This window comes from Diuraphis noxia, unplaced genomic scaffold, assembly GCF_037042655.1.
Source record: "Diuraphis noxia isolate RWA-SAM2 unplaced genomic scaffold, SU_Dnox_SAM2 contig0004, whole genome shotgun sequence".
NCBI lineage: Eukaryota > Metazoa > Arthropoda > Insecta > Hemiptera > Aphididae > Diuraphis > Diuraphis noxia.
In genome coordinates, this window is record NW_028301714.1 from 30,050,535 (window position 1) to 30,066,111 (window position 15,577).

At 26.2% G+C, this 15,577-nt stretch overlaps 1 protein-coding gene across 2 annotated transcripts; it reads left to right on the plus strand.

Annotated features, from left to right (window-relative positions):
- Positions 1–738: 738 nt before the first annotated feature.
- Positions 739–15,151, plus strand: LOC107163450 (uncharacterized). Of its 2 annotated transcripts, XM_015510894.2 has the most exons (8): positions 742–1,174; positions 2,475–2,598; positions 3,551–3,699; positions 3,968–4,104; positions 7,326–7,628; positions 8,153–10,489; positions 14,325–14,363; positions 14,434–15,151. In XM_015510894.2, exons 1-8 carry the CDS (start codon positions 1,008–1,010, stop codon positions 14,523–14,525), a joined length of 3,348 nt encoding a protein of 1,115 aa, XP_015366380.2. In that variant the 5' UTR covers positions 742–1,007; the 3' UTR covers positions 14,526–15,151. The 2 variants fall into 2 exon arrangements, with proteins under 2 accessions (XP_015366381.2, XP_015366380.2); XM_015510895.2 differs by lacking the exons at positions 14,325–14,363; positions 14,434–15,151 and having other exon boundaries at positions 739–1,174; positions 8,153–10,249; positions 10,303–10,443.
- Positions 15,152–15,577: the final 426 nt, after the last annotated feature.

Below are 15,577 nucleotides of genomic sequence, written 5' to 3' on the forward strand. Positions count from 1 at the left end.
GGAAAGTTTCACTTCATCCATGCGTACACACAACACGCATTTTTTTTAAGGCATGTCAACTGCTTGGTTATTATCCAGTTTTTACTGTATGTAACCAATCGCACTTTCAGAATCGTAAATAAATTTAATTGATTTAAATTTTTTTTCGAATATCCTAGCTCCTAGATTTTTTCATATTTTTTACGTTAATAAGTGATAACTTATTTCAATAACGTGGAAAATAACACGTTATTCCATAGAAATTACTTTTAAAAAGCATTCCATTATTAACTGTAGTTCGAACATTTCATTTATTAGTTTTTGTATGCAATTAATCAACCCACTTTTCGATTTCTTATACATTATTAATTAATCATTTACAATATTCAGTTTCAACTGTTTCAAGTACAAAAATTAACAAAATGCAGGTTTATTGTACTACTTGCCTATGCTAAAATATTATCAAAGAAGTAATTTAAATATTTTATGGCGCCAAACATTGTACCAATGAGAAAGCCATTTATTGTTATGGTTATAGGCATTGACCTATTTTAATAGGTTAAATGGTTATAGGTATTCTGATAAGCAGTGCATCACGGATCAGGAGCTTGTATATTTTGCTTATTTCTTCGCGAACCGTGGTATAATATGATATACCAGATTGCTTTTTCAACGGTTTTTCATTTAGCTGATAACGTTAAACTGATAACAGTACAATAATTGAATAATAATACTTTTTATCATGGTACAAACAATATAATGTCAGTGCGACAGTCGTGCGTCACACACGATACACACACTCCCTCACTCATTCTCAACATTCTTACAGTAACGCACTACTACTATTACACATTTAAGTATTTACTGTTAAAAGTTAAAACTACCAATTCAATAACACGTTGTTTTCGTTTTTCAGTATACTGTACTAATTAAACTTAAACGTTCTAGTTCTCAATCAATTCAACTATTGACTTTTCATTTTGTCAGTTTTTAAATTATTGTGTGGTTTAAAATTACCGTAACTTATTATGTTTTCGTTTTTGAAGTTTTTAAATTCTAAATCGGATGCTGATAAGAATAAGGGGCCCAACAGCTTAAATGGTAAAACTTTAAACCAAAATAGTCCACAGGCCAGGGCTCTCAATGTTTTTAATAATAAGTCACCAAAATCAAATGGAAGTAGAACTTCATTAAGGTATGTTAACAAAAAAAAAGTGTATTTTCTATTTTGGAGCTATAATTTTATATTTTTGTAAGACTAATATACATATACATGTACTTAAGTCTAAAATGTAATACTTGAGTAATTTACATACATAAGTACAATTCTATAAATATGTGTATTAATATCATAAGCTTTTTTTTTTAAATTAAAAAAAAAAAAAATATACAATCTATTCACAAAGGCAAAATAAGAATATGTGCTACAATATAATTTAAAAACATGAATAAGGTGAGTGAAGGCACCATCCAGTGACCGCACTTTTTTTTGCTTAAATATAATTTGATATCATGAGCTCCTTAATGTAATTTTCAATTATTAATATTACCTTTAGAATTTAATAGTTTACCAGATGCAGGGATTATTAGCTATACTTAAAGTTGAGTTAAAAAAATATGTTATATATTTATCGGATTTTTAAATAATCATAATTGTATGTTAACTTATAATAATAAATAAATAACTATGAAGGTTTTCATTATATTTAAATAATACTCAGGTATCTGTTTGTTATTGCTTTGCCATCATACCATATACATTTGATCATCCCCCTCCCACATGGTGACAATCTACTATGATATATTGTATATTTATTTCTGTATATTGTTATAACATTTTCAATTTTCTAATATAAATAAATAGTCATGATAAGTAAGTACTTATATTGTTTACAAATACTAGTAACATAGTTAATAAAAGTGCACATAAATTAACTCAAAAAATCTCTTGAAGATCCTTGAATGTCACATATTTTATTTGTTTTTATGATAAGATTTTGTTGTAAAAATTTAAAAATGGCTCACATTTGAATTAATTTCCTATAATATTTTAAAATAATTATTTAAATTGCACATAATCTCAAAAAATGCTTGCCGATAAACAAACGAACATGGCTATAATAAAATTAAATTTAAAATATTATAATATAACAATATTTACATATTTTTTTTTGCAGATTATTAATATAAATATATTTTAAATAATTATTTGTATACTCCAATAAAAAATATTAACAAGGATGATAATTCTCATGTATTTAAATATTTCAAATCAAAGTAGGTATACCATTTGCTTCACATCAAAAGGTTGATTTTTCTTTTTTAATTAAAGCATTTTCAATTGAAAACTGTTTATAATCTTTATTTTTGTATTAGGTAATTAATAATTTCAGTTCTGTGTAGTGTTAAAGTATAACAATTTTAATTTAAATACCTCAATACCTAAATCCTATTACTAATTTTATAAATGTTAAGCTTATTTTGATTTTTTTTAGAAATAGTTTGAATGGTAACAATTTAAATTATGGCAATAACACATCAAAAGACTTACATGATAAGAAGCGGAAATTGATGGAAACATTAGATAACTTTGGAATGAGAAAAAGAACTCGGCAAGAGGTAATATATGAGCTAATATTTATAAGTACATCTGCTTAATATGGATCAAAGCATTATTGAACTATCATTATTAATTTGAATATAAAACATGCATTTATACTATATTTTGAATAATAATGCCCACTTCCATGTATGCTTACTGAACTACCAGAATTGTTCAGACACTCTGATTTGATTCTGGTGCTGCTGTGTATATAGATAACAACATATTATTTCATTTCTTGCCATTTTGATACTTAATAATAATTAATAGCAAAATTAAAAAAAAAAAATTGTGGAAATATCGAATGGTGCGTCTTTTGATTCATTGCGGAATGAATCAGTAAACTAGTAGTGTAGTATCATGATAACTATGTGATATTCTAGCATTTCTAGCTCAGTATGTACACATCATGTGATGTGGCGGCAGACATCAGCGCTAACTGGTTTTTGGTGTTGAAGTGGGTATTCTTATCATGAATAGAGATTAGTTTAATACATTATTTTATTTTAATTTAATAGTATATTAAACTTAAACAAATTAGTGTAAGTAATGCAAATTAAATACTTATCTATGCATAAGGTAAATTATCAATAATTTGCTTTGGAATTTCAGTTAATTAAATTTGTCAAACGCCTTAAAAAAAGATTTTTTAAATAATATTTTTTTTTTTGTCAAGTTCCTGATTTTTCTATGCTTAAAATTATGGTATAAAAATTGTTTCTATAAAGCTATTATAATAATATATGTATATATTTTTTGTAGCAATATACAACTTATGTATGTGAATTGATTTGAGTGGTAATATAACGTATAGGGACAAACTTTTAAAAGCAATATAGCTAACAAAAAAATTTATATACCATAATATTAAGCCTACAAGATATTAAAAGAAAAAAAAATGTATGGGACCATTAAAGTGCATTTTGCTGATTGTTTTTTTAATTACTAATATTCAATTCAATTTTAAAGAGTGGTGTTGATGCATTTGTTAATCGATGTCGAAGAACTATTAGTGAATCTAATGCACCTGACCATGTGATGAATGGGCATAATCATAGATTCAACCAACCTACCCCAACAGTAACAAATTCTTCAAGTGCCAAAGTAGAAAACAAAAAGTTAGTAATAGCCACTGATAATAATATGTTTAAAATATGCTTGTCTTTTTACATAATATATTCCTTGTTAAGTTGGTCAAATATTTTGACTATTTTAAAAACAGATTTATAATTTAACTCAATTTTTAATGTCATTTAGTTATTTAATTTATATTAATATGTCAGTAATTTATGTATTTTCTGTCTAAAATAGTATTACAATAGTTAATCTAATAAGCTGTTATCATTACCTATATTTTTATGTCTAACTTGTTATTTGTTTTATTAGAACTGTAAGACAAGGAGATTTTGGAACAAATATTTGTCATCCTCAGAAGAAACCTAGGACTCGGAATAATGAAATATTGAGCTCCTATAGTTCTAGCAAGTTTTTAAAGCCTGGTCAAAAACGGACTTATCCATATGGTAATTTTAATGATGTTGAATATTGAAGAACTATTATAATATCATATTTGTTAATTTATTTTGGAAATGGTTGATACTATTATACTACTGCCATTCAGAGAGAGAGAAAGCTACTCCTTCACTCATTTAAATGATTGTGCTCCGCATTTTTGTACCAGAATTTTATCCACTTTACCTCCTAATTGTCACCGTTTTGGTGCGAAAACAAACGAGTTTTGGCCGCCGTCTAGAAACTTTCTCTCGATGGCCATAGCATAGTATTTACTCTTATACTAAGAAGACATAATGCCCATATGTGTTGTCCCTATCTTACTTACATAGCACCTAACCTAACATACCAAATACATGCTAACACTGCAAATTTAGGGTTTTTAACATAAATATTATGTGGTGTCTTACATAAACCCAACAAATATAATGAGTATTAGTATGATCAATTTCTGTTCTTACATGCTATTTTAAATGTGTCCAATGCGATGAAATACAAGGTGTTTTGTTCATATCTGTATACATTGTGTTTACATAATACAGGTTAGGTTAGGTTGGAGTAAATTAGAGGTAATAACAATTATTTATATAGATATCTGTTTTTTTGTCTGTTTTATTTTTTAATTTTTGATAGATATGAATAGGCCTTGGATTTATGTATAAATTATTCTGATAATTTAATTTGAGCGTGTGATAAATTTGTTTCAAATGGTTTATATGAGCCATAATTTGATGTTACATTTTTTTTATACAACTCTCAATAATTCCATTTTTTTTCCTAAATATTCACACAATTTGGAAATTATACAATTGTATTTTGTTAAGTATATAACTTTTTTTAATTATATGAAAATATTGTGTTCTAAAAATTACGTGTACATAATAATATTTGTCATGAAACCAAATTTATGATCAATATTGATTAGGTGATCGAGTTTTGTTGACTCAGCCAAACAATAATTTTTTTTTCATTTATCCAAAATCATACTCATGGTATTGTAGCAAGTCATCCTGGTTTAAACTGTCTGGACATTGAAAATATAAAATTTACACCCATTGCAAATGTTGAAGTCTAGTGTTCTTCTTGTCGGTACTACATATTTGGGTTAAGACTAAACCGTTGAGCTAAATAATTGTCATCAATATTTATTTTACTTTTTGTATTTTTATATACTTCCATGTTTTAATTTTTTCTAATAGTATATTAAAAAGAATTTTTTTATAACATGCCTACAAAATGTAACAAAAATATCAGTCATCTAATGTAATAACTTACGTTACAATCTGTAATGTTTTATGTTAAGTAATGTTGGTCACATTGTATTTACATTGAGGTTTATATACACTGACACATCATAGTGATCAGGAGGCATGGCAGTTACAAACTGAGTATGCACTTTGTAAAAGATCCCAACTATTTGTATTTTATAATAAAAGTTAATTATTAATTATGTATATTAATCCGAGTTATTATTATTATTTAATTATAACGGTTGAATCTTAAATATAACACAATCAATATTTAAAAAAAAATTATATATGCACTATATATTTTATAGTATATTATTTTCATTTTTATTTATTTATTTATTTGGAAATAGTTCTTTAAAATTACAAAAAAGCTAATTTGTAAATCTGATTAAAAGTTAGCAAAAAACATTTATCGAAGTCGTGGTTTTTTTTTTAGAATTTTTTAAAATATCAATATTCATTGAAGTAAATTAATTTAAAACATAATAATTTTTTTCAAAACATTTTTGGTAATTTCCTGCTATGAGTATATTTCTTAAATTATTTACTTTACATATAATTTTTGTCATATGTTAAATAAGAATCATTTTTTTTTGGTTTTATCTTTGTTATACCCTGTATATTTAGTATTTACCCTTTTTAGTTTTTATAATACATATAATTTCAAGTCCTAGTTACCACAATTTTTAACTAGAAATATTGTTCTATTATCTTGTTTACAAATTGAAATATCATGTAAAATTGATGTATTAACACAGATATTTTGTTATTACTTTTATGTTGAAGACTAGGCGTTTATCCATTAAAATGTCAGAAGTGCTAAAATTTGTAATATCAATGTAGTCCTGAACTTGATCTCACATAACTAAAAACTGTATGTTTTAGAGTGAGGCCTTCTTGTGGTTTAAGTCTTTGTAGTTAACTCACTCCAATATTAAAGCTAGCAATATAACATTTTGTGTACAGTACATTTGTAAGGGACAATACATGTAGGTATGTCATCCTTCTAAATTATATTTCAACTTCAAAATATTGTTAGTTTTTTATCTTAATCATGTTATAATAAATTGTAAAGAAGAAATATAAAAAATCAATAGGTATGTACTTAGTTCTATACTGTATTCCAATTATGATTGTAAAAAAATTATAAGGGAATTAGTGGTTTGTGTACAGGGCCAGCTCAAGGTATTTTGACGCCCCGGGCAATTTTTTGAAAGGCGCCCTTAATCAAATGTTCCATAATACATTTAATACTTTTTATACTTACCTACATATTTTGTTTAAAATTCTTATATTTATGAATAGGTAAAGGACGGCAAAACTTATTTGGATACAATTTATAGACATATCGGCTGTAACACATAATTTTTTGGTTTTCCCGAGATAATGATTATATTATATCGTATATTATTTTTAATTATTTGTAATATAATGATAAAAACTGGAAAGTGGAGTAAAATTTATTTAAAAAAAAATGTATTATAGAATATTCCGTCATAGATAATTTAGTCATTTAGCAATTTGAATAATTAATATTACGCTAAAATTTATAAAATATTCGTATATTAAAAGCACCCCGGGCATCCGCCCGGTTTGCCCGTATCTTGGACCACAACATACAGTTTTGCTAGCCACTGTTAGTGTGTGGTGACTACTAACCAATCACTTCAGTCATACAGTTCTGAAACTGTGCAGTTTTTCCAAACTTATTTGGAATTAAGTGTATAAATGTTGTGATCTCATTACTTTTTCAAAACTTAATCTATGGTAAATTTTGTCGATTTATAGTATAATATAATAATTTCTTTAATTATTAAATATTTGTATCTATATCAAATAACTCACCGTTTTTCTGATTTGCTACTGAGTTAACATAGCTTTTGAAACTGTATATTTAGATATTTATTTATTAGAAATTCAGTTAAATATCTTAATTTTTATCAAACTGTCAACTTTTTATATAATCTATATCTATGTTGTAGATCAAGAAGACGAATCACCAGATCGTAAGCATTGTAAAAGCTGTACATGCTGTGGTTCTACTGTTTTACTTCATAATGACTGGAATAATTCCAATAAAAGTGACAAAACCACAGAAACTGACATGGCTGATGATCTAGTAACAGTTGCAGCAAGTCGCATATTTAACAGAAGTGGTAAAACCCAGATTGTTAAGAAAGTATGTATGAAAACTATACTTGATGAAGTATTTGATGACATTGATCCTATACCATATACAAGTATTGAAAAACTTGAAGAAAAAAAGAAAAAAGCTCTGAAAAAAGGTAACTTATTTTATATTATATTTAATATTTTAATATTAATTTATTAAAATATTATATTATATTATCTATAATTTAAGTCTGTATGATCATAATTATAATTGTTAATGTTTTTAAATCATAGATAATAAAAATATGGATTGGACGTTTTTCATTTGTTTTATTGGTGGTCATCAGATTTTATGAAATTGAGGCGAATTGTTTGGAATTTAAAAAGAATTTGTCATATAATCTAAATACAATAATATCTATTACTGTAAAAATATAGCCTCAATTTCTTATCAGTTTAGGATCTCAAAAATATTATAGTAGCCTCAATTGTTAATGTCCTATCCATTTTTTTTTTTATATTTTAAATATAAATAAATAATGGAAATTACCTGTTATTATATTCTTGAGAGAAAATGTAACCATAGTTTAGTATTAAAAGTTTTAAAATGTTTATCCTCGTGCACATTAATGTATAAGTATAATAAAATCCTAAACATATCATGTTCATTAATAATTATTCAAATAATTCGGTTTAGGTGATGATAATTTTCAAACTGGAGGTCAAAATAATTTTAATAATGACAAGGATAAACCATCATTTGAGTCGACTGTCCCGACATCTAAAACAAGTGAATCTGTAACAAATTCATCTACTGTTAGTGATTGTTCTAAAATGAATAATAGCAACTTGCATATACAATTTGAAACTGGAACGTCAACAGACAATTCAAAGAAAGAAGCAGCGCCATCATTTACACTTGGAGTACCCAAAGCTGATGAAAAGCAATCAACACCTATAATGCAATTTGGTGCAACTAAAACAGATGCCATTCAATTAACACCTAAAACACCGTCAGAAGGAACAAAAGTGTCAGAAACCCCAACATCTACTCAATCGTTATTCCCTATTAATAATGAAAAACAATCAACACCTGTAATGCAATTTGGTGCAACTAAAGTTAATGATAAACAAACAACACCTGTAATGCAATTTGGTGCAACTAATGTAGATGATAAACCATCAACACCTACCATACAATTTGATGTAACTAAAGCTGACGATAAACAATCAACGCCTGCAATGCAGTTTGGTGCAAATAAAGGTGATGAAAAGCAATCAACACCTGTAATGCAATTTAGTGCAACCAAAACTGATGCCCTTCAATCAACACCTAAAATGCCATTTGAAGCAACAAAAGGGTCAGAAAATCTAACATCTACTCAATCATTATTCTCATTTGGTAGTGAAAAACAATCAACACCTGTAATGCAATTTGGTTTACCCAAAACTGATGTTGTTCAATCAATACCTAAAATGCCTGTTGAGGCAACAAAAGGGTCAGAAACCTCAACATCTCAATCATTATTCTCATTTGGCAATGAAAAACAACCAACACCTGTAATGCAATTTGGAGTGCCTAAAGTTGATGATAAACAATCAACGCCTAAAATGCCGTTCGAAGCAACAAAAGGATCAGAAAGTCCAAAATCTACTCAATCATTATTCTCATTTAGCAATGAAAAACAATCAACTCCTGTAATTCAATTTGGAGTGCCTAAAGTTGATGATAAACAATCAACGCCTAAAATGCCGTTTGAAGCAACAAAAGAATCAGAAAGCCCAAAATCTACTCAATCATTATTCTCATTTGGTGGTAATCAAAAATCTATAGAAAATTCAAAATCAGCTGATCCTGTGAAATTTCAATTTGGTGCTTCAATGTCTGATAGTACACCTTTAACAGAATCTACAAATGCAGTTTTTGGGTCAAATTCGCAAAGTAAAAATGTTTTCAGTTTTGGTAAAACAGATAGTATTACCTTGCCTACTGGTAATCCTCCAAAGTATGATGCTGCAATCGAAAAATCAACTCCCAAATTACAATTTGGCGCTTTGCCAACACCAGTATTTGGAGCATCTACAGCAGATCAATCAAAACCTCAATTTAATACTTCTGTTAGTCAATCTGCTATCAATCAAGGCCCAAAATTAGTTTTTGGTAGTCAAACAGCTGAAAACAAACCAACAACTTCTGCTGCTTCTAGTATAGGGTTTGCTAATAATACAGCAAATCCCATTTTTCAATTTAACAGTTCTGGATCAAAACTTGGTGATAAACCTTCTGAGACGCCAAGTGGCTCATTTTCATTCTCTTCTAACAAAACTTCAGCAGTTTTTGGAGCTTCTGCTCCACAAGATTTAAGAGATAAACCAGCATTTCAGTTTAATACTCAAAAAACAGAAGAAACAAAAACCCAGTTTCCAGCTCCAGATTTTGGAACTCAAAATACAAATGCTCCCTTTAAATTTGGTGGGAATGAAAAACCTGTTTCTTTTGGAACTTCTTTTCCTACTTCCAACCAACCATTACAATTTGCAAATAATACTGAAAAAACAGAACCATTCAAATTTGGAAGTTCAGTCCAAACGAGTAATGCATTTCAATTTGGTGCCAATAAAACTGATGATGGTCCAGTAAAATTTGGCCAAACTTCTAACACATTTCCTACATCAGGATTTAGTGGTTTTGGTAATACAGCACCTCAACAAACCACAACATTTGGTACTGTTCAACCACCTCAACCATCTCCATTTGGCAACATAACTTCCCCAACGGCTGTACCTACATTTGGTAGTGTAGCATCACCTCCATCTAATACATTTGGAACTAATCAAAGTTTTCAGTTTGGTAGTACAAACAATGCTCCTACTAGCTCATCTACATTTACCTTTGGCAGTAATACACAACCTACTAAACCAGATGGGGCTTTTAGTTTTAATGCTGCTTCTACAACTGCTTCCCCATTCCAGTTTGGCCAAGGCCCATCACCATTGTCAACACCACAGTTTGGAGGAACACAACCTAATCAAGGTATTTACCATTTTAATCCTTAATATATTTATTCATTTCACTGTTTAAATGTTTTTAATATATTTATAAACCTAGTCTCATAGGAATGTCAACTTTCTGCTTATAAAGATAATGTTTTGAACTATGTTTCCTATAAAAATTGAGTTACTACTCTACACTTAGTGAAAAGTAATAATAATATTCAATTTTTTTCTTTACATATCTATCTTTACACCTTATAAAGTTATAAAATTTAGTTTCTTTAGATCAGATCCTGGTTCAGAATGTATTTTTTATAAACTTGACAAAAGAGACTGGCCAGAATCGCCATTTAATATTAATGAATTATTTTAGATTCTGAGTGGAGTGATGAATATATTGATTTTACAATGAAGTGTGTGTGTTTTTTCGTGTGTATACGATAAACTGCTTAAATAATGCTTTGAAACTTCAGTAGCTTTTTTGATGAGATAGTGAATCTAGTTGGTGCATTGAGAAGGTCAAAGTTTAAATTCCCCAGTAGTTTTTCAAAAGCGCCAGGAAGACGAACAAATAATAAAAATTAAAAAATTAAGAAAAACAGGAAGTTTTGCACAAAATCAATTTTGGATGTTGGTGTAATTAAATAAAATTACCGTGGATACATGGGAATTTTTACTAAATATTGATATTGGCATTTCCTATACTTGTTTAAATTTTCAAAATATTTCAAATCTTTTTCAGTTATTTAAAAACATTTAATATTTTTAATAGCATGTAATGTGCTGAAACATTTTAATTTAGGCCATCTATAAATTTTAATAAAATGTTATAAGCTAAATCATGTAATACAATGCTTCTTATATTATATTGTTACAATGGTAGTTAAAAAATTTTAAAAATCTATTGTCACAATTTTTTATAGGTAATTAACGTTTGTATTTTGATAGAATGCGTAACAATGTACAAATTATTTTGTGTTAGAAATTCATATAAATTAATCTTTTTCAATCTAAGATTTGCAAATGTACGATTCCTTATAAGTTAGTCTACTTTTATCAAATAAAAAATGTCTACTGGGAAGTCATATTAAATTTTTATGGGCGATTGAATTTTAAATTTTTACAACATTGGATATCCACTGATTTATTTTGTACCGAGATTCTTATCTTGTTGTTATTCAAAAATGAATAACTGTAAAAACTTGGAATTTACACAATATATTGATAATTACACTTCCTATACTTGGTAAAATTTTCAAAATATTTCAACTCTTTTTAAGTTATTTACAGACATTTTCAATTTTTTTTTGTGGTTTTTTTTTCTATAAATGCCAATAAAACTTTATTTGTTGAGTCAAAAGCTTGAAAACTGAATACACGGTTCCTCATACATTTATATAGAAGTAGTTGGAAAATATTAAAAATACATCCACTTTTTTTTATAACTTTGTTTAAAGTTCAATTTTTAACTTAATTTACAAATTATTTAGTTGTTAAAAATTTATAAAATGTTATAGCTAAGGATTGAAATTTAAAACAAGGTTTCGCGTAAGTAGTTAATTCTGTAACAATAAAATCTAAAAACTATACAAATACAGTTTTTTTAAATAGTTATTTTAAGTTAAAATTTGGACAAAATTATACATTAAATAACCAAGAATAACAATTTTAGGTATTGTTGTAATTTAAAATATTATTGATGGTTACTTAACATTTCTTGAGTATACTTTATATTCTAATTGTATTGGTTAATGTTGATAATGACTTATACTAATACTTGATAATATATTGTATAATATGCTATGAATGACTGAGTGAGTCGGGTATCGGGGTACATAATAAATCTGAATTGATTAATTTGGAATTTATTTTATTGGTACCTACATTTGTTTTTAAATAATTACAATATAATGTTAATATAGTACAAAATATCTTAGACTAACAAACTGTCTCCGCTCAGAATCATTTTTCATATACAATAATATTATATCATTTAATTCAAATTTAGTACCATGCATTACAGTAACCTACTTATAACTTATTATACAGCAGAACAACTTCTACTTATTCACTTTTTTTTTATTTAACCAATAGTACATATCTACTGTTCAGGTTTTTGGCATTTTGAAGAATTACTTAATGAGACTAATAATGATAAGCAACTAATTTAAAATACAATTATACAATGACAGACACCGGACATATTATTGTGTCTACTAAACTGGTGCCAATGATATGTTATCATTAGAGTAAACTAAGTTATTTCAGTATGCAAATAATAAAATAAAAGCAAATGAATATAATTTTGATCTCAAGTGATAAATAATAATATTAACATTATATTTATTACATTTCATCATTTATATTTTCGCCTTATAATACCTAAATTCAAGTTATTCAGATCAGAATTGCATTAATAATATATTACACCGTGTTATTCTTTTATCACCGAACACTCACTATTTCAAAAATTATTAATGTTTTTGAAAATATAATTTTACATAGTTTCAAGTTTATAAAAAACCACGTTTTCATTAAAAAATTATATCTTTAAGTATTTTTATCCTTATCATTTTATAAGATTTTTACTTTTTTGAAAGACAACATAGAGTTTTAATTTCATATTCCTAAGCAGAATATTTTTCTAAGTATTTCGATTCATAAAAATCGAATTTAGGGCTAGTAGTTTATGAGTTATAACTGTTATAAGTATTTAAAGTTTAGATTGGCAGAGTGGAGTGGTTACCCCACCAAATGTTTGTCCACTACTCCGCTTGTCTAAACTCTAAATACATATAACTCATAAACTACTCGTCCTAAATTCGATTTTTATGAATCAAAATACTTAGAAAAATATTCTGTTTTGGAATATGAAATTAAAACTCTATGTTGTCATTCAAAAAAGTAAAAAACTTAAAAAATGATAAGGATAAAAAATATTTAAAAATATAATTTTTTAATAAAAATGTTGGTTTTTTAACAACTTGAAACTATGTAAAATAATATTTTCAAAAACATTAATAATTTTTGAAATAATGAGTGTTCAATGATAAAAGAATCACCCGGTATATGGTGTTCATTTAAAAATCTTGACTGATAATGGCCATTCTTACAATGTCTAGTTAAAGTTAAAGGACACTAACCTGTGGAATTCTGCCTGTAAAACTCCTATTAACTGTCAATTAACTGTTAATGAACACTTAACTGGACATTGTAAGAACTGGCCTTAAACAATATTAAATCACTATAGGTTAAAATCTAAAAAAAAAAAAATTATCCGATTATGAAAAAAAAAAAATAGATTTCGCTAGGGCATTTTAAACAAAGTGTATTATACAATATCGCAAAATCCAGTATTTTAAAATTGTTTTTTATTTATTTATTTTTTGTTTTTGTACTGTTTAAATTATTCAATAGCTCTTATAATTTTAACTGTCCCCATATTGGCTATTCTATAAAACCAAATTTAATCTATAGATACCTTATATTTAATTAAACTAAACATGTGTGTTTATACGTTATAACTCATCATACTATTTTTAAAAATAAAACCACTCTGTAAACTTACACTTTAAGATGTAATATATTGAACTCTGACATATAAGTACAATAATTATTTTTTGTACTTATTGTATTTATTTTTATTATTCTATAGTGGTATTTTAATAATTGAACATTAAGTGTTGGTAGTTTAAATCAATTATTGTATATTTTAAAAATGTATACTTAATTTGTTTACTCTTAACTTAAGGTTTTTAACACATTTTAGTAGTTTACTATTCTTATTTCTTATTATTGTACAACATTTTCTAATTGTATTAATTGCTATAATATATTGCATTATTTTAATATTTAAACTTATTTTGTTCTTATAGGATCATTTGGTTTTGGATCACCTCCAATGTCTGCAACTGGTATGTTTAAATGGACAGTTATAAAAATTTAATGCATTATTCAACTAATAGTTTTATTTTCTATTTAAAGTTATGCCAGGATCAAGTCAACCGTTATTCTCTATGGGAACAGCTCCTGCCGGTGAAAGACGTAAAGCTAAAGCAGTTAGAAGAAGACAATAATTTAATGATTACAATTTCAATTTTTCAATTGTTATAATACTCTTTATTTATAGAGTTTCAACATTCTATCTTTACAAAACAAACACACTGTAGTAATATCTCATAATATCCTTATTTGACTATTACAATAAGTTTGAGGTGTAAATGTAATTTATTTCTTGTATTTACATTTAAAAAAGGTCAAATTTTAATTATTTGTCAGCAGACTATTATGTTGTTGCTTCTATGGCTATTTTATTCTTCTGTGGCATTAATTTGTTTTGATTTTAAAATATATATTTTAATTTAATTTTAATATTTATTTGAATTCTTTTGTATAGTTTTTATTGACTTAATTTCTTAAATATTGTACTTCGAGTAGGTAATGAAATATTTATTTTATAAATTGTTAAAACCACAGTATACAAATTATATGCTGTATGTAATAATGACAAATAATTTGAATTATTCAACTTTCCAAATATATTATTAAAAAAATTGTATAATTGTTATTTGTAATTATCTGCCTAAACAGTTGTGTAGATTGTATTTGTATGAGATTAAACTAACAGAATTGAATAATTGTATTATTATATTTAAGTGTTTTATTGCAAATATCTTCCAAACCAAATTACCCATGTTAAGGATTTTTAATAAATTATTTGTCTTATATGATGTAAATTGTTAAAAAGTTATTGTTGTTTCTTACATGTTTTTGTATTAATAAAAAATTAAAATGTTATAATTTTAATTTATTATAAATATATTTTCATTTATGTACCTAATAATTAATTATGTATAATGATATTGATAATAATTGAAAGATTTGATACTGTCAAATATATTGTAAAATTTGTTACGTTTTATAACCAACAATTGTTTTTATTTACTTTGTTATATGCCGTGAAATTAATTAACAACTAGAATTATGAATATTATCCTGTGATTTTATATTTTTATTTATCTTAGTAATGACTAATGACTCAGATTAATTAGTGAATGAAGGACAAATAAATAAAAAATACATTCCTTGCTCCGCTCAGAATCTAAAATAATATCATTACAAAAAATAT

What these genes read in the sequence shown, in the direction of transcription:
- LOC107163450 (XM_015510894.2), top strand. Translation starts at nt 1,008, where the DNA reads ATGTTTTCGTTTTTGAAGTTTTTAAATTCTAAATCGGATGCTGATAAG. An exon ending in GAAAAAGAACTCGGCAAGAG is followed by an intron (nt 2,599 to 3,550) that starts GTAATATATGAG and finishes TCAATTTTAAAG; the next exon opens with AGTGGTGTTGATGCATTTGT. An exon ending in AAAACGGACTTATCCATATG is followed by an intron (nt 4,105 to 7,325) that starts GTAATTTTAATG and finishes TCTATGTTGTAG; the next exon opens with ATCAAGAAGACGAATCACCA.